Source organism: Vicugna pacos, chromosome 10, assembly GCF_048564905.1.
Source record: "Vicugna pacos chromosome 10, VicPac4, whole genome shotgun sequence".
Taxonomy (NCBI): domain Eukaryota; kingdom Metazoa; phylum Chordata; class Mammalia; order Artiodactyla; family Camelidae; genus Vicugna; species Vicugna pacos.
Genome location: NC_132996.1, coordinates 30,372,133 through 30,399,783, shown reverse-complemented (window position 1 = coordinate 30,399,783; position 27,651 = coordinate 30,372,133). Strand labels below are relative to the sequence as shown.

Here is a 27,651-nt window from a genome sequence, read left to right as displayed (position 1 = left end):
TACTACTGAACTTTCTAACCAGTGTTTCAAGTCACTACCCCTTGTTCTCTCCACTGAAGACACACTGTCCTTCCTTAGTCCATTTTGGGAATGTATGTCCTCCAGTTACATAGTTTCTGCACATTCTCTCTGGAAGAATACCTTCCTTATCTGATTAACTCCTACTCACTCTTCTGATCTCAGCTTGAGGTCTCAGTGTTTCCCAGGGCTGTTTTTCCTGGCTTCCCCTCCTGGATAGGCAGAATTACAAGATGACCCCCAATGACTCTCACTCTTGTACGATCTCCTTTTCTAGAGTGTGGGTGGAACCTGTGAATATGATGAGATACTACTCCTATGTTTTATGGCAAAAGGGATTTTGTGGATGTAATTAATGTCACTAATCAGTGACCTCAATATTATACAACTAGTCCTAACTAAATCACATAAGTCCTTTAAAAGCCAGGAGTTTTCTCTGGTTGGCAGAAAAAGAGGAAGTCAGAGAGATCTTAAGAACAAAATTTGATACACTGTTGCTCGCTTGAAGATAGAGAGGGCCAGGAGGCAAGGAATGAGGATGGCTGATTGGCTTGAGGATGGAGGAGGGCACAGGACAAATACCTGAGAGTGGCCTTTAGCTGAAAGCCATTTATGGCTGACAGCCAGCAAGAAAATAAGGACTTCCGTCCTACAACCACTAAGAGCTGGATCTTGCTAATGACAAGAATGTGCCTGGAAGCAGATTTTCCCCCAGAGCCTCTGGAAGAGAATTTATTCAGGCTGACACTCTGACTTCAGTAGCCTGGTGATACCCTCCCTGAGCAAAGAACCCAGCCAGTGAGCTACTACATGAATGTTGTTTAAGCCACCAAATTCACAGTAATTTTCTACAGTAGCCATCAAAGGTAACACATGTCTCATCTCAGGAGATAGCAAATGTAGACCCTTGCAAGTCATGCAAGGAAGAAGTAGGGGCATTGGAAATTTGTTAAGATTTAGAAAGATTTGGAAAGATTGCAGTGGCCACTGGTGTGGAGGGCAACTTAAGGAGTGGAACCATGGAGTCCATGACAGTAATTAAGGTGAAAGATGACAGTAGCTTGAACTAAAGTCATGGAGGTAGTGGACAAGATGGATCTGAGAGATATTTAGAAGGTAGAGAGACATAATTTAGAGACTGTATGTGGAAAGTGAGGGAGAAGGATGAGATTAAAACTGAATAACGTTTTTGGTAACTGGATAGGCATTGTTGGATAATCACCTACTACTATATTCCAAGCATATTACCTTTAATCCTCACAAAGAACTACAAATTTAGGTACAACATTATCGATCACTATTTTAAATGAAAATACTGGCTCAGAGAGTGTTAGGAACTTGCCTAAAGCCACAAAGCTACTAGGTAAAAAAGCTATAACTCAAAGCCAGGGATTTGGAAAACCAGAATTCAGGTGTTCCTAGTATGCTGCTTCTCAGATTGAGTATAAGTTTTACTGTTAATCTGGCCACTTTCTTTTTAACATTTTGTATTTTTTCCCCCAAATTTTCTTTACTCAAAATCTCTAATTTCTAGCACTAATTTAGTGCTGGCTATAGAAGGTCAGCCTTCCTGGGAACTGGAGTTTGTCTCTTTCAGTGCCTGTTTTAACTTGAAAGTCCTTCCCCCTCTTTTGCCTGAAAGTAATAATGTAATGCTGCTGTCTGAATAGTTTTTACTGCTTGATTTCCAAATAAATGTTAATTATGATAATAAAGGGAGAGATTTGGGAATGAAAAAAAAATCTCTAATTTCATCTCTTATCCTGGCATGTGCGTTCGTACCCACACGTATGTGCACACACAGACACACACACACACAAACACACACACCATCCTTCACTCACAACGGATCACATGGCTTCTCACTTCATAGGGAAAATTGTGGCTATCAGACAGCAGCTTTTACCAGGGACTCCAGCCTAGTTTGGACATGTTAAGTTTCAGATGCCTCTTAGACATCTAAGCAGGAATTCCAGTAGGAAGTTGAATATACAGGCTGTGCAAGAATGAATGTAAACCATAGAATTAATGAGAGAAGGTTGAATAAGAAGAAATGAGGATCCATGCCAGAAGTCTGCAAAAGACCATTATTTCAAGGCTGGATAGAGAAAGATCAGCCTGTCAAGAGACCAAGAAGGAGCAGACGGGTGGGAGGAGAATAAGGAGGACAAGGCATTATACAAGCAGGAGGAGAGGCGCTGAATGGATTCAAATGCTGCTCCTGGAACAAGGAGAATGAGGACTGAGAAGTGTGCTCTGAATTCAGTGACCTGGAGACCCTCGGCCATGGAAAGGGCCATCTTGATGAAGTTGTAGAGGCAGAAGGCAGATCTGGTGTCCCTAACACTGCATGTGACTGGAGAACGTGGAGCAAGTGACTTTAGACCAGTCTTTTAGAAGAATAGTTATTAAGGAAAGAGGGTCATAACTAGAGGGAGATGTGGAATGAAATATTCTTTTTTGAGATGGAGGGCCTGGAACATTTTTGGGAGGCAGATGGAAATTTTAGGAGTCAAGATGGTTTGTTATACAGCAATGTATAGAAGAGACTGCAGATGCTAGATAGAGAGAGAGAGAGAGAGAGAGAAGGAAAGGGAGAGAGACTGAGAATTACTAGGCAAGCTTCCTGAGACAAGACAGGGATGTATAGAACCCAGCACTGTGTGGTGTGTTCTAGCTTTTGATGGGAGTTTAGACTCAAGTCAGTAGAAGGGAATGGTTATAGATGAAAAGGAAATGTCATGATAACCAGATAACAGATATATTTCCTAGACTTTCTTTGCAGCTGAGTGTGACTTTAGGACTGCCTTCTGGACAGTGGTTGTGGGTGGAAGTCATTACTCCCCTGAGAAGCTTTCCTTAACCCCACTCCTCTGGGATAGGTGCCTCCTAAGCCATGTACTTCTGTAACACCGGCATCTCTCACTGCGCTAATTCTCACAGTTACATGTCTTGCAGCTGCCCTTTTACTTGTCTATATTCTAAGGGTCTGGCGCCTGTCCTTTTCTCTAACAGTTTCTCAAACCACTCTCCACACTACTCTCATTTCTTATTTTCTATCTTTTCTTTATGCTCAAGGCATCTTGAGTTGCTTATAGTTTCACAGTGCCCTCCGTGTTGTTCATCATCCAGGTACCTTGCTCATATTTCTCCCCTCTAAGTGCAGATAGGTGATAGGAGGCGAGGCTGAGGGGTTGGTGGGTGTACATTGTTGCAAGAAGATGAAAGCTGAGGAATAGATTCAGTGGAGAAGGGGGACATATCATGAGCCCAGGAGGAGGGAGGAGGGGATGAAAAGGCAATGCTGAGAGGGTCTAAGCTCATTTTTCAAAATCAGGAAATTCTATCTCTGCCAGGGATTAAGCCAACATTTGGAGAGAACGGGATTGCTGAGGGCCGAGAAACTGGGGGACTTATTTATTTATTTTTAAAAATTGAAGTACAGTCAATCACAATGTGTCAATTTCTTGTGTACAGCATAATGTCCCATTCACGCATGTAGATACATATGTTCCTTTACATTAAAGGTTATTACAAGATATCAGGGGGACTTTAGATTAAAGCAAGGAGGGAACTACAGAGTCAATGTGAGTAGCCAGAGGAAAGAGACAGAGACTGTTGTCCCAGAACAAGACAGAAACCTAAGCGGTTAAGGAGGCAAATGCAGAGGTCCTGAAGTAGGGCCAGGCTCAGTCATCAGGGAAGCTGCCTTTTGGACTGAAGTCTTTTTTTTAAATTGAGGGATAGTCAGTTTACAATGTTGTGTCAATTTCTGGTGTACAGCATAATGTGTCAGTCATGCATATACATACATATATTCATTTTCGTATTCATTTTCATTATAGGTTACTACAGGATATTGAATATAGTTCCCTGGGCTACACAGTATAAACTTGTTGTGTATCTTGGACTCAAGTCTTGACCTGCCAAGGTTGTCAGTTTGGGGTTTTGTGTGTGTGTGTGTGTGTGTGTGTGTGTCTTTCAGGGGAGGTAATGGCCCACCCACTTGTTTGACTCCTGTGGCTTCTGACTATTTACCTTTCCCTTGGGGAAGTCTCCGTCACCCACGCTACTGCCAAGGTTGGGCACATGATCCCTCTTTCAATATTCTATATCACGATTGTGATAAGAGGGGAATGTTTAAACAACACTTCAGTAAATGTTCAGGGGAAAGAACTAAAGAGAAGAGCACAAGGTGCCTAACGCACAGCCACATAACCTGCTGTGTAAGGTGCTGCCTGTTGCAGGTAGCTTGCAGGTCCGCAAAACAGCAGCGTTTTACGTGGGAAACCCAGCATTCACTAGCGGTGCTGTGAGGGTCGTGGAACAGGCTCCACCTCCACACCCCTGGTTCAGTCCTTGGGGACTGGCTCAGTCCCTCCCCTGTGGCTCAGGAGATTGCCATCTCCCCTCAACCAAGGCCTTCTTTTCTCTGCATTTGTTTGCTCTGCAGACATGCTCCTGTGCTGAGCTCCTGCCCACACACTCCCTGCCCACATAGAAGGCCCTTCTCTTGGGGTAATTAAATAAAGAGGGAGTGGGCTGAGAAGACAGACTGGTTGAAGCCAGAGCAGGCAGGGATGTCGGGCAGAGAAAAGAAACCAGGGAGAAGACCAGCCTTCCAGAACCTGGGATTACTCTGGGGAGGGCAGAGCACGCTTCATGGGCTGGGTCTCCCTGGATGGTTACACTTGGCTTCAGATGTGGGCTTTCACAGGCCAGGCAAGAGGGCCTGGATCCTCCAGGTCAGGGACTCACTTGAGGGTTAAAAAGGCCATGAAGTGGGGAGGGAGAGGGTATAGCTCAGTGGTGGAGCACATGCTTAGCATGCTCAAGGTTCTGGGTGCAATCCCCAGTACTTCTATTAAATAAATGAATGAATAAATAAATAAATAAATAAACCTAATTCCACCACTAATAATAATAATAATAATAATAATAATAATAATAATAATAATAATAAGCCACAGGGAGTCATCCAGAGAGAGGGCTTCCGGGAAAACATTTGATTTAGGCTCTGTGAGACCTGTTGCTGAAGGGCAAAGCTGAGGACAACAGGCCAAGGTAACGAGACTGGAAAGGCAGAGCCAGACACAGAGGGCCCATGCATTCTGGGTGAAAAGCACAGGAGTTTTCAAGCTACGGGGAGGGTAGTCCTGAATGATCCCAGCTGTTCCCGGTGCTGCCTCAACAGGTGCCTCAGGCTCCGACTTGGCACAACTTCCTCTTGTAATGTCTCTCACCATCACCGCTGCTGCATTTTAGTCTTTATGAAAACAGCTGAATAAGGTTTTTCACACACCAGTCGAGACCAGGGTTCTGTCCCCGAGATTCCACTTCTCCCTGGGAAATTCTCCCAGCTCTACAAGGCAGTGCCATCCTGAGGCCTGAGAGGGAGCTGGAAGGAGGGGCGGGAAGGAGAGCCCTGCGCCCTCTGCTGGCCAGATCTTGCATTGACAGCACAGCCCTGATAACAGGGGCCAAGCAAGGCTGCACAACCTGTGTGCCCCAGGGCCCTCAAAGGCATGAGGGGCTAGAGGGGGAGGAGTAACAGTCATAACTATTACTCATTACTAAGCAGTTGCTGTCGGCACTGGGAGACAGTTTACATTCATTATCTCTTTCACATTTTAATTCTCCAAGTTTTTCTTTCAACAACCTTGAAAGATTTTGTAGGAGGCCAAGAGTCCCTAGAGAGTAAGTGGTGTTTCAGAACTAAAATCTGACTCTGACTGGCTACCAGCACCTGACTGCCTCCAAATGCGTTCCCATCTGTTGCGCTTTTAGGCCAGCCTCATACTTGCCCTGACTCAGGCCATGCCCTGACCTGCACTCCAGCTTGACCTGACCACCCGTCTCTGAGCCAGGCCTCAAGCCAAACTCTAGTTTCAGCCCTGAGTGAGAATCTACCTACTTTACTTCCTTCTTCTGGCTTCTAGTGTTTGCATCAGATCTTCCCTGGGTTGGTTGGCCCCTCTCCCTAGGAATCTGATTTCCTCCCAAGCTTGATACTTTATTTCCATTTCCCTTTGGGGTTAGCAGCCAAACCCTCTGAAAGAAAAAGGTGAAGCAGGGTAGGTGGAAGAAGGGGAGTAGCACATCTCAAATCTTAGCCAAGCCAAGGAGTCCTGAGGCCAGTGACCCAGGGAGGGAAGTGGGTGAGGCCCTAGGTCCCACGGGAGGGAGAAGAGCTAAGCCAGAAGCAGCTGGGCTCTCAGCAGGAGGGCGCTTGAGCAGTTTTTGACACCCCTGTAGGCATCTAGCAGTGACTCCCCCACTCGTGCCCTCCTCCCCCAGCTGCAGGTGTGCAGGCAGAGGGCTGGAGTTGGCAGCCCTTCTCCAGATCAGTGGGTGGTCCCTTGTCTTTGGCTGCAGCCCTGAGATCATCACACTTCAGCACATTTGGGCAGACTTACTGATGATTCACAGGCTTTGCTCTGCATCCCGACTGGCTCCTTCTCCTCTGGTTACTACCTAGTTCTCACAGTTACTGCATGCAACCATCATTCTTAAGAAAGGAAGGAGCTTGCCTAGCCTTGGCCTCAGGCTGAGGCAGTCCCTTTCCTTATCTTCCTAAAAGAAACAATAAGACAGACCTAAGAAAACCTTGTAAATAAAAAAACCTTGGAGCCCTGGTTTTTACAAACAAAAGCTAGGACAGAGAGTTTCTGAAAATTCCTATTTTTGACACTTAAAAAAGCTTTAAGTCTAGGGGACACAAAGATTTAGGTACTTTCTTATGTTGGGAGGAGGGATACAATGAACAAAACCCAAATAACACTTCAGTGAATTTTCCTGCCACATATGTAGGTACTTAGCTTAGTGACTGATCGCAGCAAACAATATTCTTTGGATTAAAAGATTATTTGTTTTGTTTTTTGTTTTTGTTGTTGTTGTGATTCCAGCAACTTAAAATTGTGTTTCCTTCTGACCCAGCTGTATTCAGCTTGATCTCAAATTGTCAAAACATTGTCTTCCACACAGGAGGGATGTCAAAAGGACCCCGACATGATATTGCTGATGTGCAAGATGTCTTCTGGTGTGGTGGCTCTGCCAGGAAGAATTTGATCTCCTCATCCTTGAAAAGCAGAGGCAGAACCAGATGCATCACTGACCCCAGAGGAATTTTCTTTCTGCATCCATAGTAAGCAAGGTGGCTAGTTATCACCCTCCTTGTGCTGTAGACCAGGATTCTATGGGGGCGGGGGCAGGGGCCACATGTTCTAAGAGAGCCGTCTCTTGGGACAGGTGTGCACATTGTAGTGTATCAATGAAAAGCTTCTTCTTGGCTCCCTAAATCCATCAGAAACCACCAAAATGGCCTTCATTACATACCCACCCATTCTAGTGCAACATGATTTGAGGGCAGAGACAGTAGGAAAACCTCTTGAGAAGTTGACAGACACCTTCCTCCAACATTGGGCCTTTATCTGCTTCAATCCCATTTCTTTGGTTGCCAAGTATCTACTTGGGTACTTACTATGTGCCAGGCACAGTTTTGGTCCTGTGGACACAGTGACAAACCAGACAGACCCAGTGCTAGCCCTATAGATACCATAATTTGTGAGGAAGCTATTCACAAAATAACCACATATTTTAAAATGATTTAATATGCAATCACTCTCCAAATCTCTCCTGACACCTTGGCTCCTGGCACAGCCTCAGTTGCTATGACTATTTTAAGAGGTTATGTTTCAAATCCTTCATGTCTGAGTCCATTTATGTCACCTGCTTCATATCCGAAGGGTTGGTCTGCTTTGAGGGCACGTGCAGCTCTGGGGAACGTCTCCATGGCCACACATCAGCAGATGCTCCCCATACCTCCCGCCCTCACAGCACTGAAGGCCCTGCCCTACGTTGTCTTGTACAACCTGTAATAATCATTCCTGATATTCTGTAGTTGATGATGCAGCATCTTGAAATTAAGAACAAATTAACCACCAAAGTTGCTTACATCTCCCTATGTGGTCTGACTTTCACAGGTGCTTGAAAATCATATTATGAACCCTTCAAACACAAGTCCCCAAACTGTGTCTTGCTTCCTGTCTGATAGGGGATGTCTCCACCTAAAAACTTTCCACCACTGTAGTAATAAAGGCTTTCTGCCCATGTTTTCTTCTTGCTCCTTCTGCCTCCTACCCAGCCCTGGTGCTTCCCCATGTAGCCCTGCATGGCACAGTGTACCCCCACCCCTTGCTAAGGACTAGGAGTAATAAATTCTTCTTTCAACAGCATTGATCTCTGTGTCATCAGTCAGTCAGTATAATACATTGATCAGTGTAATATTGATAAATTAAATTCCAGGCACATTTAAAAATACCACCTGGCACAGCTCATACCCAAAGACTGGCCAAGCCCTGGAAGAGCTAAAGTTGTGGCAAGAGTGAATCTGATTCAGAGATGACACCTGACTCTGCCCCACAGACCCCATAACACCTCTTCTGACCCAAACCTGCAGCCTTTCTAAGTATGCCAGAGTTACTGTAAAACTCCCCAAACACACATCTCCAGTTGTCCCCTGTCATGGTATTCCACTTTACCTAGTCTCTATTCTCCACATGTTATATTTTGGAATACTGTGTAGAGGAGAGCTGGATTTCTGCCAGGACCGAGGCCAGCTCCGACAACCACCTTGGTAGGACAGGGCCAGGTGAACAGTCCTGGGAACTATTCTCCCTTTGGAATCAGTCCTGCATGCAAGGTTGCCCTGACCCCACCCTCCAGGGCTGAACCAAAGGAAGGAAAAAGGGGCAGAGGTATTTACTCTGGCTTACTAAGCTAGATCAAACCCCTCAGAGCTCACAAGGCTGAGGACACAAACTCTGCTGTGAGAAGCAATGGTCAGTGTGTGTTTGTGAATATGTCTATGAAAGCATGTGCACACTTACAGCGGTGTGATGCTTAAGCCTGTTTTTACCTTGACTCAGTACTGCTTCTTGATTCATCAGATACTCCCACCTCTTTGAATCCAACCCACCAGCTACTACACAGCCTGTGCCCCTTACACCTGTAAACCAAGATTCAGACAATTCATCCTGGCCCACATCCGTTTTGCTTTTTCTCACCAGACCCGTAAATGTTTAGTGAGGAAGCAAATACTTTATTAACGTGCAACTTGCAGGGTACTCTGGTGAACCACCCACATAGGGGAGCATTTAAAAGATATCTTGAAACAAGATATCTTGTTTACAAGGGGGTGCAAACCTGTGGAAGGCATCTGTGTGTACTGGTGTGTGACTCTGAGTATATGTGTGTTTATGAGATGCATGACTTGACTGTGTACATCGTCTGTGGATATAAAACATATTTATGTGAGAAAGTATGTGTGCTCTGTGAAGGGGAACTCCAGAGCATTTTATATGGACTGCAAAGTCTTGGCGACAGTGTGTATGTGCACAACTGAGTGTGTGTGTGAGTGTGCGCTGCGCATGGGGGATGAATGTGTGCTACGCTCCTGCATCCCTAGGTGGTGCATCTACAGACCCAGTCCACTTCCATCTCTGTAACCTAGCAGACAGGATGGCAGAGTTTCTGCAGGCTGGCTTTCCTACACCTCGGGATTCCCTTGGTGTCGGGGGTAGTCCTGGGGATAGGCATGGAGTCACTCTGGGCCTGGGAATCCCTCCCAGCCAGCTGTACCCTCTCCATCCTTAGATGTTCCCTCCCCAGGCTCGCCCTCATCATCGGCCTCGGCCAGTTCCTCAGGCACTGGCCACTCCCGAGTCTGCCACTCCAGCCTTTCGATGCGATAAGCAATCTTGAGCGCACTAGACTCCAGCTCAGCCAGGAGGCGTGCAAACTTGGTCTGTAGATCATCGAGTTGCTGGTCGAGACCTCGCAGCCGGGCCTCCGTGGCCTCCTGTAGGGCGATCTCAGCTGCCTCGGCGTTTACGTCCAACTTGTTCAATTTGAGCAAGATCTCGCGGCCTTTCTCCTCCATGACGGCCTGGGCCTGTGGATACTCGCTCAGCACTTCCCGCAGGTCCTCCTTGCTCAGACAAAACAGGTCCGAGTAACCTAGACTCTTGATGTTGGCTGTGCGGCGGTTCCCAGACATGTTCCCTGTGGCCCAAGGGCAGACACAAGGGAGGACAGTGAGTGGGGGGGGGGCGTGGGGGTGTGAGGGGACATTTCACTCCTGAACGAGGGCCCCCACCTCCATATTTGTGCTTCTGAACCTCTCTTTTTGCCTCATTAACTGTTTCATTTAGTAAAGCACTGGGTGGGACTAGGTCCTGGGCTGAGTGGGTATCAGTGACCTGCTTCCAAAAATTCACAGTCTAGAGGAGACAGACATTTGATCGGATAGTTACATAACAGGATGGCTGATACAGTGTAGACGTGCATCTGGTATTGTGGGAAGTCAGGCAAAGAACCCCTAACAAGCTGTAAGGCAGAGAATTTAAGGAAGCCTGGAGGAACTGATGCCTGGATTGAGTAGGAGGTAATGAGGGGAAGAGGGGGAGGAGGGGGGGAGGGCATCTAGGCAGAGAGAAGAACATGAGCAGGAAACAGTTAGATGGATACAGAAAACAGGAGGCAATCCAGAGCGGCTGAAGTGAAGGCTGTGAGGAGAGTGGGAAGAGATGGAGACAGTCCAGGTCACACCAGGTCTTGTGGCCAGGGCAAGGAGTTCAGATCTTATGGGGAGAACAGTGAGAAACCATTGAAATATTTTAAGCAGGGGAACTGTATGGTATTATTGGTATTTTAGAAAAATGTTGGTGGGTCGTGGGTGGAAAGATAGGTTTGTCTGTATCCCGCAGTCTCAGAGCTAGGAGGACCTTAGAAGGCGCCAGGGAGCTGCTGTTTGCTGAACATTTGCTGGGTGTGCCAGGCCCTGCGCTGTGTGCCTTGCCCAGAAAACTCGTTTAATCCTCACAAATAGGTTTTAAATATCATCCTTATTGGGTAGTTGAGAAAACTGAGGCATAAGAAGGGAGTGACTTGTCCAAAGTCAAATAGACAGTGGCCAACTGCCTGCAAGATGTGGAGCTTGAGGGTTGAGGGGGTCCTTGGAGGACAGATGTGAGACCTTTAGGACAAGTGGAGAGTGAGATCCCCAGACCGAAAGCACATCTTGCCTCAGTCAGGAGAGGGTGCTCAGCCCCATCTCCTGAGGCCTTGGTGTCTTTACCAGTAATTAAGTAGAACAACTCCGATGGCAGAGGCTGATCGGAGGAATACATGAGCCAGCGGACAGTCCCTGGCCCGGACTGGACTTGATGGAGTAGATAGGAATTCTTTTCTATATTCCTTCTACCTTCCTTTCCATTTGGCTGTGAGAATTTTATTTCTTTTATTGATTCTGAGTGTGTATACTTATTACTTGTGTGACTTTGGACAAGTTCCCCAAACTCTCTGTGCTCCAATTTCCTTACCTTTGAAATGGGGATAAGCACACAATAAATATTAGCTATTATTATTATTATTATTATTATTATTATTATTATTATTATTATTATTATTATCTCTGTCACTTTCCACTGGTCTATTGGTGCCTTGAGTGGACACCCACAGAGCAGGTCTACCCTCTCTTCCAAGGGCCCACCCTGCTCACTGACCTTGGCTCAGCCTCTTCTCAGGGAACAGACTCTCCATGTCCTGCTTCTCTCTTGAGCCCTCTAGTGACTCAGGCAAGGGCCAGGTATCCTTAATCTGTAGGCCCCAAAGCACCATCTGGTCCCAGTACTGGGTTCTGTTGTCCCCATTCCCCCCACCAATCCTGTCCCTGGAATGAATGCTGGGGTGCTCACCTTTGATGTTGATGATGCTGATCTCCCCAAAGTAGAGCCCTGCACCAAGCATGGCATATTGTGTGACACCATCATCAGCCACCACGGCCAGCTGACCCTCCCGGATGATGTACATCTCTCGGCCAACGTCCCCCTTGCGGCAGACATATTCGCCTGGTGAGTAGGTCTGGGGCTGCAGCTTCAGTACCAGCTCCTCCAGCAGGCTGGCCTCACAGTTCTGGAAGATCTGCACCCGTCTCAGAGTAGACAGGTGTACAGACACGGCCACTTCTGCCCGCAACCGCTCAGGCAAGTGCTGTAAGATGGCTACCTCGTTGGCCATCTTCTTGTTGATCTGCAGGTGCTGGTACCTGGGGGCAAGAGTAGCACCAGTTCTCCACCAGCCCCCTACTGACATGCCTCTTTCTCTGTCTTCCATCAGGGCTCACCTCAGCTTTAGTCAAGAACCCAACTATGCTGAGATCTCACAGGGGTCGTGGGAATACTTGACAGTTGGATGAAAGATACCATCAGTCCACTATCTGTTGGTCACTCATATGTTTTGACCTCCTCTCCCTCACTCAGGGCCTGGAAGACTCCACTAGCTGACAGTGGATAAGATGCCCTTTAGCTCCTGTCAGCTCTACCCACTTACCATTCAGAGATGTCTTGTACCATCCCACCGATGCCTATTTCAATCACCAAGCCCCGCTTTCTTTAGAGGTCCTCTGCTCTAGCTTCCCAACTTGGTGAAGTTGAACTTCCTTCTGTTCAGCCTACAGTATGGACTCCATGACGTACTCAGCCATTTTGTTGGCCATCCCCTGAGGAGTATTGCTCTTCTCTCTTAACCCTTCCCTGGTTTCTGGGTTATCCTTTCTTGCCTACGAGTTTCCTCCCTGTCAGGCTCTTACCCACCCACTCCTAAGTCCTTATCCGATTAGTGGAGAATATATTTCTCCAAGCCCCCACCCAGTGGACCTCCCAATGAAGGCCACATCCTGATGGCCCTGCCCGGCCCACCAGGCAGTGAGAACCCAGCCACCTTCCTCAGATTCTACTCAGGACATCTCTCTCTGTCCTGGTCTGGAAGCCCGGCATCCTCACCAGTCAATGACTCGCCGCTCCAGCCGGCGGTTGACGCGGTGCAGCTTCATGTATTTCTTCACCAGGGCGTGGTCTGGGTAGAAGGCCGCGTCTGCAGTGTTCATGTTGTAGATGACGGAGCTCATGCTGCCCATGATGGTGGCGAACCCCATGACGGCCAGCAGAAAGTCGCCCACCATGAAGAGGCACTCCTCCTCCCGGGCTGGCGGCGGCGTGTCGCCCACGGTGGTCAGGATCAGCGTGGAGAAGTAGAAGCTGTAGAGGTACTGGCGCAGCAGGCGCTCGAAGCCGGGCCGCGCGGGGTCGGGGTACACCCACACGTCACGCCCGAGGCCCAGGTAGCGGGACAGGGCGAAGTACAGGCAGCTGTTCCAGTGGATGACGACGAAGATGTAAAGCATCAACTTGGCGATGCGGAAGGCGTTCGGGTAAGCTGTGCGGGTCTCCGTGCGGTCAAAGGCCTCGAAGAGGCGGGGCGCCCGCAGAAAGCGGTTCAGCCTTAGCGTGGGTGTGTGCGGACCCAGACTCGCGTAGGCCGCGTCGGTGGGCAACAGGGACGCCAGGTCCAAGACGAAGCTCCAGGTGCGGACATAGCGACTCGCGATCCTACCCTTGTCCTCCACCAGGATGCCCTGCTCCAAAAATCCTGATGGGGGACGGGGGTCAGGCATGGGGCGGAGACAGGGCAGCTATCTGCTCCAGGAATGAGGGTGAGGGTGGGCGTGCCCGGGTCGAGGACAGGGAGACAGTTACCCGGACAGAGTGGGAGCCAGCCTAACCGCCCTAGAGTTTCTGGGGTGAGTCTAGGGGTATTGTAAACAGAGAGGCATGTGAAAGTGCTATCAGGGAGGGGTCACTTTGCTACCAAGAGGCTCTCTTTGGGAAGGGAACGTTGAACATAGACTGAGTCCTGGGACTCACTGACCAGTGTGGAAGTGCACCACGATGTCCAGTAAGTACAGCAGGTCGCTCGTATAGTCCAGCACTAACCAGGCCACCAGATAACCGTGCTGCAAGTCCGGGAAGCAGGCTCTGCATAGCAGGGACAGGAGAGATCGGCTTGAGGGCACCCTTTATGTGTGATGTGTTCCCCCCAAGCCTGAGCACTAAACCCTAGGCATAGGCACCGCCCCTACTCCAGCCCCGGGCAAGGGGCTGCCCCTCTCCTGGGCCTCACTGTTTAACCTTGGTCTCTGCTTAAGGCCCTTCCCACAGTGCCCAGCCAAACCTGCATATGACGATGATGAGGTTATACATTACTGGGAAGACCATCGTGTTCAGCCACCAGTAGTAGCAATCCCCTGATGGGTCCAGGACAGGCAGTGACTTCCTGTAGGAGGGGAAGTCGTGTTTCATTTATTCACCTTTCAGTGTTGCGATTGTGACTGGGGGCACCAAACAGGGATCATGATCCAGCTAGTGAGGCAGGCGGATCTGACACAGGGGACCAGTATCTCTCACCTCGCCTTGGACGGGGTAGGAGGGCTGGACTCTGTCGTCTTCACTTTGCTGTCCTGGCTCATGGTTCTGTAGCCTGGTACCTGGGTGTGAGAAATCCAGGGCCTCTGTCTGTAGGTGGTTTCAGGAGGTGGATGCTAGGGCCTGCCTGCCTGGAAGAAGCTGCCCTTGGTCTCCACCTGTGAATCCTCCGTCTTTGGCTTCTGAAGCTCTTAGCAACACAGCCAGAAACAGCCGCTACTGAAGGGGTGGAGACAGTGTGGTTCCAGTGCTCTGCCCTGTCTCCTATGGCCTGGGTTTATACCTGCCCAACTAAACATCTCTAATGAGGCCCCTGGAGATGGTGAGGTGCATGCCTCAGAGGTAGAGCTGGGCCTTGTTCCCCGCACTGACTCCCCACCTTCCCTAAAGCTGAACTACATAGGGGTCCCCCGGTCAGAGGACCTGGGTGCCAGTATAGGCTCAGAAAATCATTATGTTTTACCTTGTGCAAGTTCCCTGCCTGAACCTCATTTTTAATCCATTTAACAACTATGTGCCGAATGGCTCATTTGTGTCAGATGCTGAACTAGTCTCTGGGGACGAAGAATGCCTGTCACATCAGACATGGGCTCTGTCTCCATTACCTGCACCCTTACCTGCTTCTTCCTTGCTGGATGAGTGTGTTGGGGGCCATCCTGTGGCATTTTTGCCCTCATTCCCTTCCTGTTACCTCTCATGCCTGATCCCACCAGTTATTGCCTGTGTCTTCTAGATCCTCAAACTCTTTCAATTTTCCCTTTTGGTGAACATGCTTAATTAAATCTCTCCCATTCCAAAACAAACCAAAAAAATCCTACAAATTCTCCCTTCACGTGATGTCCCTTTCATGACCATCATCTTTCTCAGTCAATAAGTCAAAATCAGAACACCTGCTATGTGCCAGGCCAATATTGTGCTAAGCATTGGGGATAAAAGATGAATGAAACACATTTTTTTGCCCTCCAGAAACCCACAGTCTGGTAGGGGGAAGAGTCAGGTAGATAGATAATTACATAGCAGTGTGATGAATACTCTATTAGGTGGATATACAGAGGGTAATTGCAGTACATAGGAAGGGTCCTAACTGATTCTGGGTTCTGTAGGATGAACAGGAGTTAGGTATAGAGATGGAAGTGTGATGAGCACTACAAGCAAAGTGCACAGAGTGTGCACAGATAAAGAAATTTCAAAAAGCATAGGGGACTGGGGGAATGTCAATTGGTTTTCCTAGAAAATCTGAGAAGCTAGTGGTGAAAGATGAGGCTGAATGGTGGACCCAGGACAGCTCAGGGAAAGCTTTGTCAGCCATGTTATAAAGCTAGGAAATCCTTTTTCTTTTACTGTAGTATAGTTGATTTACAGTGTTGTGTTAGTTGAAAGCTAGGATTTTATCTGAAGGCAATGGGGGAACCCACGAAGTGTTTTGCCCAGTTAAGTGTTATGGCTAGATTTGTGTTTTGGGAGCATTTCTTGGAAGAAACATCTATAGTCCTCAATATTTTATTTTATTTTTTTGAAATCCTATTTTCCCATGGCTTCTATGGATACCATAATTTCTTGGCTTTCTGTTTATTTCTTCGTAGTCTCTTTCATAAGTCCCTCTACTTGTCCCTTCTGTTTTGGTGTTCTTAAGAACTCTGTCCTAGGCCTTCCTCTTTTTCCATCCTCCCAGCTCTCCCTGGCCAATCTTGGTCAACCACAGAATCCCCTTACACATCCAAAGACTCCCCAAAACCTCTCTTTGAGCTCCAGACCTATCTATCTATACCACTAATTGCTTGCTGGATGTCCCTGCTTGGCTATTCCACAGTCACCTTCAGCCCACTGGGTTTATAACTGGGCTCATTATCTTCTCCATTCACTCTTTCTTTTCTAATCCCTATCTCTGGCCTTTCAGCCAAAACATCTAGCCCTAGTATTTATTAATATTACTAACACTATTATTATTGTGTAACATTGTGGCAGTTTTAAAAAATGGTCATGAATTATTTGATGATCTTCCCTTGTGACTGTTTCAGCCAAGAGTGATGTTGTGTGACTTCTGAAGCTAGAACATAAAAGGCCATGCAGCTTCCTTCCGGTTTTCCCAGAACGTTCATTGTCTGGAAGCTCCCTCTCAGGATGCTCCCTCTTGGAACCTAGCTGCTATGTTGTGAGAAGCCCAAGACACAGGAGCAGTCACATGTCTTTATTTGACAGTCCAGTGGAGCTCAGCCTTTAAGTTGTCCCAGCTCAGGCATCAGACATGTGAGAGAAGAAGCCTCCAGATGATTGCAGTCACCAGCCTCAATTCACCCCCAGGCATTTGACCACTCTAGATGAGGTAGGTCCCAGATACATGGAACAGAGACAAGCTAGTCCTTCTGTGTCTTGTTTAAATTCCCAGAATCTGTGAGCATGATAAAATAGCTGTTGTTTTACACTACTAAGTTTGGGATGATTTATTACACAGCATAGTAACCAGAGACACATATAGAAAAGTACACATTTCCTAAGTACACAGCTTGATGAATTTTACAAAGTGAACACACCCATGTAATGAGCACTCACATCAAGAATCCCACTCTGCCCAGTTCCAGTCAGTGCTTTTCTAAGGGCAATCACTATCCTGACCCCTAATTCCATAGTTGTGCTTTGCCTGTGTTTGAATTTATATAAACTAAGCATCAGTTTTTAATCCTTCCTCTTATTTTCCTTTCATTTTTATCCAGGCATCAAGCCCTGGTGATCTAATAATCACATGTCCATTTCTCTATGTCTTTACTATTCTAATTTGGGCCTTAGCCGTCTGATCATAAAATTCTTTATCGTTTTCTATAATCCCAAGGATAAAAATCTAAACTGCTTAACATGGCCTACAAAGCTCCCTGGTATCTGACCTCTATCTGTGTGTTCAGCCTCATCTCACAGCATTTCCTTTGCATATTCCCTAGTCTTCAGACAAGCTGTACTGATTGTACTTTCCAGAGCACCTCCCACACATTGTCCATTCTTCCTTGCCTTGTTATGTGCTGATCCTTTGGGTTGAAACTTCCATTTCTTTTTCTTTTTAAATACTTTTTATTTTGAACTAATTTTAGGCTTACAGAAAAGTTGCAAAAATAGTATAGAAAGTTCTTGTAAACTCCTTATCCATGTTACCGCTGTTCCCCTGTCATCATCTTCTATAACTAGAGAACAGTGATCAACACCAGGGAATTAACATTTGATACAATGCTTGCAACTAAATGACAGACCTTATCTGAAACTTCCATTTCTCAGTCTTTCGCTTGCTTGTTTCTCAAGACTGCTCAGACATCTTCTCCTGGAAGGCTTCCCTAGTCCCCTTGGCCCTTCTTTCCCCTCATTCCCTAAACACACATAACGTGCCAAGTGCTTCTCTTCATGGCAGTTCCACGTTGCAGTTGTTTGGTTATGAGGGCTGAGGTCCTGGAGGGCAGAGATTGGTTCTAACTGATCTGGAGTCCTGCCTGACAAGAAGGCGCTTACTCCGTGTCCCTTGAGTGACTGAAAAAAGCAGTGCCCAAGGGATCGCGGAGCAGCAGGTGCTGGGGGAGCCATCAAGGACCGGTCATCGTCCGGGTACTATCCAAGCCAACTACCCAGTTGGGGCAAAAAATGAGCTAGACTTCTCGCTGTCTGCCCTCTTTAGGGCTTGTTTTGCCACGGGTCCCGCCCACTTGCTGGCTCCTCCCCTCAGACATACCCTCTGGTGTTAGCCCCACCCCCTCCACGCCCCCTCTCCCACTGTAAGCACCGCCAGGCCTCTTGGCCCCGCCCCTACCACGTTAGCCTCTCTTCGGTCCCAGGTCTCTCCTACGCTCCGCCTTCTGGTCTTTCCCGGCCTCTTTAAGTCGCGTCGCTCTTAAGGACCCGCCTTCTGCCCTCTGGTTCGACCTTTCCTCCTCAGGCTCCGCCCCCTACCGCGGGCCTCCACCTCCCCAGAGGTCTTCCCCTATGACACGCCGGAGTCCTTCAGAAGGGCGGGGTTTGCAGCGCGAGGGGGTGGAACCTGGGGGAAGAGGCGGTACTCCTTGCTCGGAATGCCGTCGGCGACCCCTCCCCTGCGCTCGGCCGTTGCCAGGAGACAGGCATCGACGCTCGGGCTTTGGCCCGGCCCAGCCAATGAGCTGGCACGCCACTGCCCAGCGGTGCGTCGCTGGGCGGTTACGTGTGGTGCGCGGGGGCGCGGGTTGCGTGTGGCGCGGGGCGGGGCGCGGCTGGTGCGCCTGAGGAGCGATGGCGGCGGCCTGAGCTCACCTAGCACCGCGGTGGCAATCGGGCCTGGTCAGGGTCGGGGTTCTGTGAGTGAACAGTAGGTACGGGCCGGAGGGTCCGGAGAGGCGCATGAGAGGGGACAAGGAGCTGGGGAATGACGGCATCGGGTTTGGTGACTGTCCTGGTTGTGAGGGGACAGGGTGAGGGGCTGGCATGTGGTGAGGGGCCGGGTGTGAGTGTCTCAGGTAGGGGAGCAGGGAGAGAGCCTCGGGGTGAGTGAGCAAGCAAGGAGCTGGCTAGCATGAGGGGCTGGGATGTTTTCTGAGGGTCAAGTGGAAGGGACTTTTGAACACTATTTCCCGAGGGGCTGGGGCTCCTGTAGGCAGGGGTGAGGGACAGCCCTGGGACCAGAGTGAGGGGCTGAGGCCTGTGCGGGGAGGAGGAGAGGATAGGGCAGAGGCTGGAGCATGCAGGCTGGTGGTGAATTGGGAGGGGGTTGAGGGCACGGCATGCAGGAAGGAATGAGTGTTGTGAGACTTGGGTAAAGGTGAGGTTGATTCTGAAGTCTCCTTAATGATGTGTCCTGCCCAGCGACAGCAATAGTTTTAGATTGAGTAGGACAGCTTGGGTGAAAGTGTTGTGCACTTGGCTCTTCTGCTCCATGGGCTTTACACATTTTGGAGTACCAAAAAATGAAGGCGTCATGGGCAATAGTAACAATGGCAATGAAAATTATTTTTGAGGCTTAGTCTTCAATGAAGTTATCACTGGAATCCTTGTTCCCTTAAGTTCCTCTTTGGGACTGCAAACTTGAAGATGGTCCTTCTTATGGAGATTTTTTGGCTGTGACTGCCTATGTTTGTCTTTTCTCCACCTGCTTCTGGGCATCTTACTCCCTTGCTGTTCCTTACCTGTGCTGAGCTGTGGGGCGTTAAATGGTTGCTATCTATATTGGACTAACCACTGTCAATTATTAATTCTGCTTTCATGGATATTATATAATTTGTTACATACAACGCTGTGTTTAGACTTCCAAACAGGATGACTTTGCTCTCATTTTCTTACAGTTAAATAAAAAAACCCCACTAATTTATGTAGAACAAACTACTTATATTTAAAATATACATGTTTGATGAGTTTTGACGTATGTTTACATCTCTGACACCATCACTACTTTCAAGATACTGAACATTTCTATGACCCCCAAAAGTTTTCTCCTATTAATTTACAATTCATTCCATTGGGTTCACTTTATTAGCATTTTACAGGTCCCCTTTTCCCCGTCAACTCACATGCACGTGAAAATTTGGGATGTTCTAGGAAGCTGGGTTAGCACTTAGTGATAATGGTCCCTTTCACACCACTACAATTTTCTCTTTACTGATAGTCTGCCACAGAGCAGATACCTTCCCCAACCTCAGAAAGAGGTAGACCTTCCCTATCAAGATCATTCTCTGAGAATTAGGGGCAGCCCAATTCTCCATTCTGGTTTAGAGTCTGAACCTTAGAACCAACTTTCTCTGTCCTATGGTATGTTTTTATTGTTTCTCTCTGGAAGCCAAACCAACTTTCATGCTGGTGGATCCCTTGACAATCTGCCCAGAGGGTCAGAACCCTATAGAACTTACACATATAATGAAAGGGTTTAGAGCAGTGATTCCTAAACATTGGGCCAAGGACAGTACCAAGCCATGATAAAGTTTTCATCTATTCCAGGTGTAAGGAGAGAAAGAAGATATGGAACATCAGGTTTTCATAAAGATAAAATTCTTAGATTATCATTCCTATCCTTTGGTGTTAAAGTGCTCTGTCACTGAAGAAGGAATGGTGACAGTGGATGATGGGTTTTAAAAAAACTGATCTATTTGCTAAAATAAAAAGTAACAGTCCTATTTAGAATTTTTTAAAATCTATTTTTACTGGCTCTTGAAATCCAGAAATTTAGAGTGATGATGGTGTGGTTGCTGTGTTATTGAGGAAACGTGTTAATACAGTAATTCTACTATATAACTTCTGACATCTAAACAGCATTAATGCATGAGATAGCAATCTCAAATTTTACTGGATTTACATAGATACTTTGTGAAGTATGCAAGGGCAGGAATTCATATTTTATAGTTGAGGAATCAAATTCAGAAGCTAGAGATCACATAGTGATAAAATAGCAAAGCTGGACCCCAAATTATGTCTTCTGAGAGTGACTTGGGAAAATAAAAATTTTAACAGAGAATGAAGGTGTTGTGGAGTAAAAAGCATGTGATGGATAGGAAGGTTGTGATGACATGGAGGACATGATACTGGCAAAAACCTTTTTTTAATGATTTATAATTGTTCTGTCTACAAAAGGTATTAAAGAGACTGTTAGAGTGACATAGGTTTGAAGATTCTGTTTATTAATGTTGCAAAGGCATAGGAACAGGTGTGTATAATGCCTGGATCACACTGTGATAATGATAGGGTGAGTCAAATCCCATGTTCAGAGGGTTCTTAGGGACTGTCCAAATTCTTGGTTATTCTAAAGGAAGCACTGGGTTTGGTAAGCTTATTGCTTGCTATACTGAACTCTTTGTTGAATAGTAGTGCATTAAATATGATGGATTTTGCCTTGTGCTACATAGCTGAGTAGATCTGAGAAGATGAGACATAGATGAGGATGACAATGTAGAGACAGAAACATGTTCACGGTGCTGTATATAACCATTTATTCCACATCTGCTTTGTGCCAGGCAATCTGCTAAGTGCTGAGAGGACAAATTCATTCATTCATATATTAATTTATTTATTCATTCAGCAAATGCTTCTTCAACATGTAGCCTGCCCTCGAGATGCTCACATTTTAGGAGATAGCAAGATAAATAAGATGTGGTCCCCTGAGGTCTCAAGGAATTCTCAGTCTGGTTGGGAAAGATAGACAAACGAAAAGATAATTTCAATTTAGAGAGAGAATGTGAAATATAAAGATAAATCATCTTGAGGTGATTACTTCTCCGTAACCTAGTCTCAGTCTCTCTATGTTCCAGTCATATCTATGCAGTGACCTACTATATCTCTACAAGCCTGGCAAAGTTAACATGTCCGAAACAGAACTCATTGAGTCTTTGCTCTGAAAGCCTGCTTTTGCACCATATGCTGTGTATCAGTCCAGGCAAGGACTTCAGTATCATCTTCTATTCTTTCTGCTCCTTCCTGCCCCCCACCCCCAAATCTATGTAGTCAGTCATTAAAATCTTAATCCTTTTCCCTCTAAATTATCTCTGTCCTTTTCATCTCCATTGCTACATCTTCACTGTTAAGGCTTTAGTTTACTTCCTTCTCATCTCTCATCTGGATTTTTTCTCCTCCGACAGTCTCCTGCCTTCAGACTTGCTCTTTTCTAGCCCGTCCCTGGACTGATCTTTCTAAAAATACAAATTTGATCATGGAATTCCTCTGCTTAAAAACTTTTGGCTCTTTGTATTCTGTAGGACAACATCCAAGTTCCTTAATATGGCATCATTTGGCCTCGACTCACCTCTCCAGCTTCATCTCCTGCCACTCTCTACTTTGTTCTAGCTTGAATAAATTGTTCACATTCCCTAACAAATGTTACTCTTTTGAACCTTGAAATCTTTGTAATAGCTGCTTCCTCTACTGGGAATGCCTTCTCTTCTCTGCCCAATGAACTTTCCTCATCCATTAGGATCTAGTTCAGTTTCACCTCCTCTTTGACTTCTTTGTTACCCTCCTGCAAGAGGGGTGGAGATAGCTGCTTGTGACATGGGGATTTACTGCTGTAAAGGGGAGTCATGCTGTGAGGTACAGGGGCTCTGCTGGGGTCAGGATGGGAGCCCCCTGCACGATGCAGAGGTGGTCCTGGGGAGGGGGGAAGTGAGGTGGGACCAGATACTCATATCCCGTTTGTCTTACACGTGCAGGCTGAGAGGCAGACAAGCAGGGAGGATATGTGTAAGCTGAGCTCTAGACTCTAGGCTTCTGTGAGGTGGGGTGTTTGTTTTCTTCCCTTTTGTATTCCTATGAGGTTTTAATTGGATCTTTCTACTTTCAGTATCTAGGGTAACAGCCCATCCCTGCCTCTTACGCTATTAAGAGGAAGAGCCATTGTAGGGGGAGAGAAACTCAGAACCTCACTGACCCGTTCTTAGAAGGTTGGTCTCTCTCTGTCTGCTGTAGGTGTTGCAGGTGTATCCCTGCCCCCAGCTCCCGCTCTCTTTGCCTCTCCCAGGGCAAAGGTTCCTAAGTGAGGCTGAGCCACTTCCTGCCTTGTGCCTGCTGTTCTGAGGTTGGTGGACACCCTTGCTGAGTGTGCCCATAAGGCCGTATTTTGGGCCCTACGGTGAGTGCCTGACCTTGGCCATTTGGGGTCTGAAGGATCAGCTCCTTTTTTCCCTGTGGCTGAGCATGTAGGTAAACTTAGGAAGAGGGGTCTACTTTTTTCTAGACTTTGCTATGGGAGGAAAGGGCCCAGTAAGAGTGGTGATTTCACTCTCTTCTTTGTCTTGTTCTGAACTTTTCAGGGTTAACAGGGAGCAAGGGAGTCTTACACAGGTGACAGGGACACCAATCTATGGCTTTCTTTTATGTTTTTGCAGTGTGTGAAAAGGGCCCAGGTTAAGTGTTGGCTTTCAGGTTCTGAGACACTGATTTCAGTGGGTCTTTTCTCTTTGAGGTCTTTGAAAAGACATGAGGGTGGGGTGGGGAGGGAAAATGCTGGAGGCCACTTCCCCCTGGGTCTGTGAGCAGTGCCCTTTGTCAGTCAAGCAGAGGACCAGGAATAGGCACCCCAGGTAAATCGCAAGGTAGGAGCTGTTTGTTAGTCTTTGGAATTGAGTTCCAGAGGCTGGAGGCAGTTTAGTTTTGAACACGTTAAGGCCTTACTTTGCTGAGGCTGGATGCTTGGCCCTTCTTCATCTCCCTTGGGGTATGTGGTTGAGGTGGTGAGGATGGACATGTCAGAGCACGTTAGATCTCTCCCCTCTGTTGGAGATGAGGGCACCTTGGTCAGACAGGGTCAGGAGACAGAAAGGGGAAGGAAAATGTCACTTATAGAGCACCTGCGCTTTGTGCCTGGGCTGCTCCATAAGTTATCTTATTTAAGTCTTAAAGCAACAACAGTATATATTTCATCAGAAATTTATAAACGAGGAAACAGGCTCCAATGTATGAAGTGATTTATTTAACGGAGGACTGTGATTCAAACCTTTGTTTGAGGAACGCCACAGCTCATGCTTTATTTACTTCCTTGTATTACTCTTGCTTGACCTTAGGGCCCCTGTTTGTTTTCAGTCCTCAAATGAAGTATGTTTGAGAAAGCATTCAGTCACCAGTAGACCTCTTGTATCACTTAGGGTCTTTGAAGGTAGCAAGCAGATGGCACAAATTAAGTTTGGGAAAATTTAATAGTAAAGGGACTATATTTACAAATTAGTGGGCAAATGAGTTTAAGGAAACCAACAAGGAATGGTACGGTGTCCCAGGGCTAAGGACAGTGACGGGTCTAGTAGCAGGCGAGATTTCTCATCAGTAATCTCCACTATTGGCTTTGCCTGCCTGAGCCCACACCTTCTTGGGACCTGAAGTACTAGGGCAGATGGGTAAGTGCCTTTTCCAGTGCTCCCTGCTGGTGACGGCCACTAGTCTGTGTGACTGTGTTTGATGGTTTCTAGGAAACCCTGTGTGGGATGTATGCGAGCATCCACTCCATGGCTCTTCCACCTTCTTGCCCTGACCGTGAATCTCTTGGGGCGTGGTTGGGGAGAGGGTGGGTGGGTGGGGGTGGTAGTAGCTATTAGCTTCCGTCTTCCAGTTTTCAGATTTACCTGAAGTGGCACCCGTCCTCTCTGTTTTACTATTTCCTTCTTTCTCAGAGGAAGTGGTATACTTCTGTTTCTCAGACTAATCCTATACCTGTTTTTTCTGTCACTTTGCCCATTGTATTTATCCGTAACCTATTATCTTCTTCGGATTCCTTTTCCTCACTTGACAGACACCTCTGAGGCTCCCCATCCGACCGACTAAAACTGACTGACTGTCAGTCACTTTTCATTGTAGTTTATCTTTCTGTAGACTATACACTATACACTATGGGTAACCTTCAGTTTCTTGAAACTTCGTTTTCTTGATTTCTAGATTATCATCATCTCTTGGATTTCTCCTTCCATTCCTGGCTATGCTCACAAGTCTTTTTTTTTTAAAGACTCCTCTTTCTTTGCTTTCCTAAGTCCTAGTTTTTCCCAGGATGTCACCCTTGGCTCCTTTCAGGATCTGCTGATCGCTTTGGATGATTCCATCCACTTCTATAGCTTCATCCACCACGTATCAGCTAGTGACTCCTAGTCTTGATTTTACTTACCCTTGAGCTCAAGTATAATATTTCTCTTGCTTTCCGGACGTCATGGTTTTCCCATAGGTGTCTCAAAACATAACACATCCAAAACTGTACTCATCCTGTTTTCTAAAACACAGTTCCTTTGTTATGTGTTCCTCGTCTGTTAATGGAGTTATCTTTTACTGAGTCTCTTATGCTTCATGTTAGGGGCTTCTCTTATCCTCCCTTCATTTGGTAGGTCTGATTGCTTCTACTTCATAATTAAGTTAAATCTGGAGGCAGGTTATCTGTATTTGTATCTCATTCTTGCCACTTTCTAGCTGGCTAACTTGGACAATTTATTTAACTTTTCTAGGCTTTGATTTCCTCATGTGTAGAATGGAGATAATAATACATCTAGCATTTTTAGTAGGCTTAAATGAGCTACTCCATGTGGTGCTTAGAATGGAGCCTGGCACATAGTAGTGCTCAATATATGTTAGCTATTATAAGTTTTAAATTCAGCATTTGGTTCCACAGACATATTTGAAGGCCAGGTGCTGTGTTGGCACTGGGATTTCAAAGAAGAGTGGATGCTGTGGTCCCTTTTGTCAGGGAGCTTGCTATTAGTGATAGGTGTAAACAATTTCATTACCACATGGGACATGCTAAGATTGAGGTGAATCTAAAATTTATCTTTTCTTTTCTAACTCTGCTCTTAACCACTTTAGTTCATGCCATCGTGTCCTTGTTTAAGAACATCCTTTGTCTCAATAGATAAAACTCAAATTCCTAGCATGATATTTGATGATATTTATAACCTTCACCCATGTTTCCCCTTCCACTCAGTATTGTATCTCTCTTCTCTAAATAGTCTGTGATGAAGCCACACCAACCTTGCAACTGTTCTTCAGATTTGCCATGCTGTTTCACAGCGCTGTGTTTTTGCACATACTGTTTTTTAAAACATTTTTTAAAATTGAAATATAGTTGATTTACAATGTTGTGTTAGTTTCTAGTGTACAGCACAGTGATTCAGTTACACATATATATCTTCTTCATATTCTTTTTCATTATAGCTTATTATAAGATACTGAATGTAGTTCCCTGGACATACTGTTTTTAATATGAAGAAGGCATTTCCCTCTGCACTTTGTGGCCCGTATCTTGTTAAAGATTTTAGTCAGATATCACTTCTTTTCTGGAATCCTCTTATAGTCTCCCAGGTAGAATTAGTTGCTTTCCTTTGTGCTCCCATGACATTTTTGTAAATACCTCTGTTTATAATATTTATTGGCATTTTTCTTTATGCTCCCTCCAACTGTTTTTATCCATTGTTTGTTTCCAGTGCTTACTTAGCACAGTGTGGTGTACATTGAGCTGATGGATGAGAAAGCCCTGCCTGCTGCTTAGGACTGGCCCCACCCTTTATAAGACTGTCTTTTGTTCTCCATAAAGTTTCCTTAAGCATAGCTACTACCTTCCTTTAGTTTAGCGAGCAGATAATGGTGAGAGAGAGTAAATCTGGGTAGAAGGGGATGGTGCTTAATATAGCCGGAGGGCAAAGTATGGGGCTTTTGCCAGGTCTCCCAGTTCCTTTAGCCCTTGTTGAGTATAAAGAGGAAGGACAACTGAACCCCGCCTTTCCTCTGAAGTTTCCATTACTTGTGAGGTATCGTGGAGAGACAGTCCTGCTGAGGGGGTGGTAGATGTGAGGAAGAAGGAACTGTGAGCCCGGGCTGAGTTCAACAGCTCTTTTGGTGCTTTTCTCCTTTCTCTAGTGAGGATGTCATGTCATGGCCCCAGGAGTGAGTGTCCGATGCATCTGACAGGAGAGGGTATGTGTGTGTTCATGGGAGGGTATCCATGTGTTCTTTGCTAGAATGAAAATTCTTTTTTGAGTGGCTCTGAATTTTCACGTCTTGAGAGTATTCAGCAAATTAAAGGTCTGTTTGTCTGTTTCCTACTGGGTGGGCTTTTAGGGAGGGACCTGCAATAGATAGAAAAAAATTTCTTCCTTGTTGATCCCAGAGGGCTGGAGTCAGATCAAGACTGGATTTCAGATCGTTCATTTGTTTGTTCGTTCATTTGTTCATTCACTGAAGCATCCATACACTCAGCAAATATTTATTGAGTCCTTAGGCACTGCTCTTGGTACTGGGGATACAACAGTAAACAAAACAGAGGCGCCTTGTCCTCAACAAGCTTACACTGTAGTGGGGAAGATAGTCAAATAAATAAGCAGATAAATATTTTTAGATAGTGAAAATACTGCTGAAAAGAAACTAGGATTAGGAAGCTAGAGAGTGAAGGTGGGCAGATGTGCTATTTAGGTAGAATTGTTAAATATGTCCTCTCTGAGGAGATGGCATTTGAAGAGAACTGAAGGATGTGAACAGTGTGAGGATCAGGAAAGAGCACGGTGGACAGAGGGAAGAGGAAGTGTTCAGGAAGGCCTGAATGAGTGAGGCCTGAGTGCGGACCGGCTCGTGCAGATTACGTAGTTCCCTGGAGGCCAGCGTAAAGGATTTGGATTGTTACCAGTGTGATAGGGAACCACTGGAGGGTATTCAGCAGAGGAGGAATGTAGTATAATTTATGTTTTAAAAATATCACTCTGGTGGTTGTGTGGAGAGTAGACTCTCGGAGTTGGGGAGGGGGAAGCTGGAAGCATGGGAGACCAGATTAGAAGTTATTGCAACAGTGAGACTTGTTTTGAGGGTATAGACAATAGGTTGATGAACTGGTTATTGGAAGTACAGAAAAGAGGAAAGAAGGCTGATGCCCAGG

The 27,651-nt window shown here is 46.4% G+C and overlaps 3 protein-coding genes across 18 annotated transcripts in view; 1 reads left to right on the top strand and 2 right to left on the bottom strand.

Moving 5' to 3' along the window:
- Positions 1-9,097: 9,097 nt before the first annotated feature.
- Positions 9,098-18,324, bottom strand: CNGA4 (cyclic nucleotide gated channel subunit alpha 4). 3 transcript variants are annotated; one of them, XM_006203451.3, is made up of 7 exons: positions 18,124-18,324; positions 14,322-14,401; positions 14,089-14,190; positions 13,786-13,892; positions 12,861-13,506; positions 11,775-12,124; positions 9,098-10,080 (listed from the first exon to the last, which is right to left on the bottom strand). In XM_006203451.3, exons 2-7 carry the CDS (start codon positions 14,381-14,383, stop codon positions 9,620-9,622), a joined length of 1,728 nt encoding a protein of 575 aa, XP_006203513.2. In that variant the 5' UTR covers positions 14,384-14,401; positions 18,124-18,324; the 3' UTR covers positions 9,098-9,619. The 3 variants fall into 3 exon arrangements, with proteins under 3 accessions (XP_006203513.2, XP_072826880.1, XP_072826879.1); XM_072970779.1 differs by having other exon boundaries at positions 18,127-18,324; XM_072970778.1 differs by lacking the exon at positions 18,124-18,324 and adding an exon at positions 17,576-17,631.
- Positions 18,325-18,542: 218 nt separating this feature from the next.
- FHIP1B (FHF complex subunit HOOK interacting protein 1B) overlaps positions 18,543-27,651 on the top strand; it is a 45,201-nt gene continuing 36,092 nt past the window's right edge. For 8 of the 14 annotated variants that reach the window (XR_012076549.1, XM_015238531.3, XM_072969373.1 and 5 more), the window contains exon 1: positions 18,543-18,658. The gene's annotated coding sequence lies outside the window, so the exon portion shown is untranslated. Of the gene's footprint in view, positions 18,659-21,475; positions 22,703-23,567; positions 24,149-26,642; positions 26,700-26,898; position 27,651 lie in introns of those variants that run through there. The other 6 variants (XM_006203448.3, XM_006203449.3, XM_015238524.3 and 3 more) reach the window with 5 other exon arrangements.
- The window catches only part of C10H11orf42 (chromosome 10 C11orf42 homolog), a 26,727-nt gene continuing 20,311 nt past the window's right edge, over positions 21,236-27,651 (bottom strand). The window contains exons 4-5 of the transcript XR_012076550.1: positions 23,433-23,550; positions 21,236-21,451 (exon numbers count right to left, since the gene is read on the bottom strand). The gene's annotated coding sequence lies outside the window, so the exon portion shown is untranslated. The remainder of the gene's footprint in view (positions 21,452-23,432; positions 23,551-27,651) is intronic.

Bases quoted from the DNA above. Each gene is read 5' to 3' on its own strand.
- CNGA4 (XM_072970778.1), bottom strand. The intron at 14,191-14,321 runs GTGAGAGATACT...CCCCTCCTACAG, and splicing joins CCTACCCCGTCCAAGGCGAG to GAAGTCACTGCCTGTCCTGG. The intron at 13,893-14,088 runs GTTTGGCTGGGC...CCTGCTATGCAG, and splicing joins CTCATCATCGTCATATGCAG to AGCCTGCTTCCCGGACTTGC.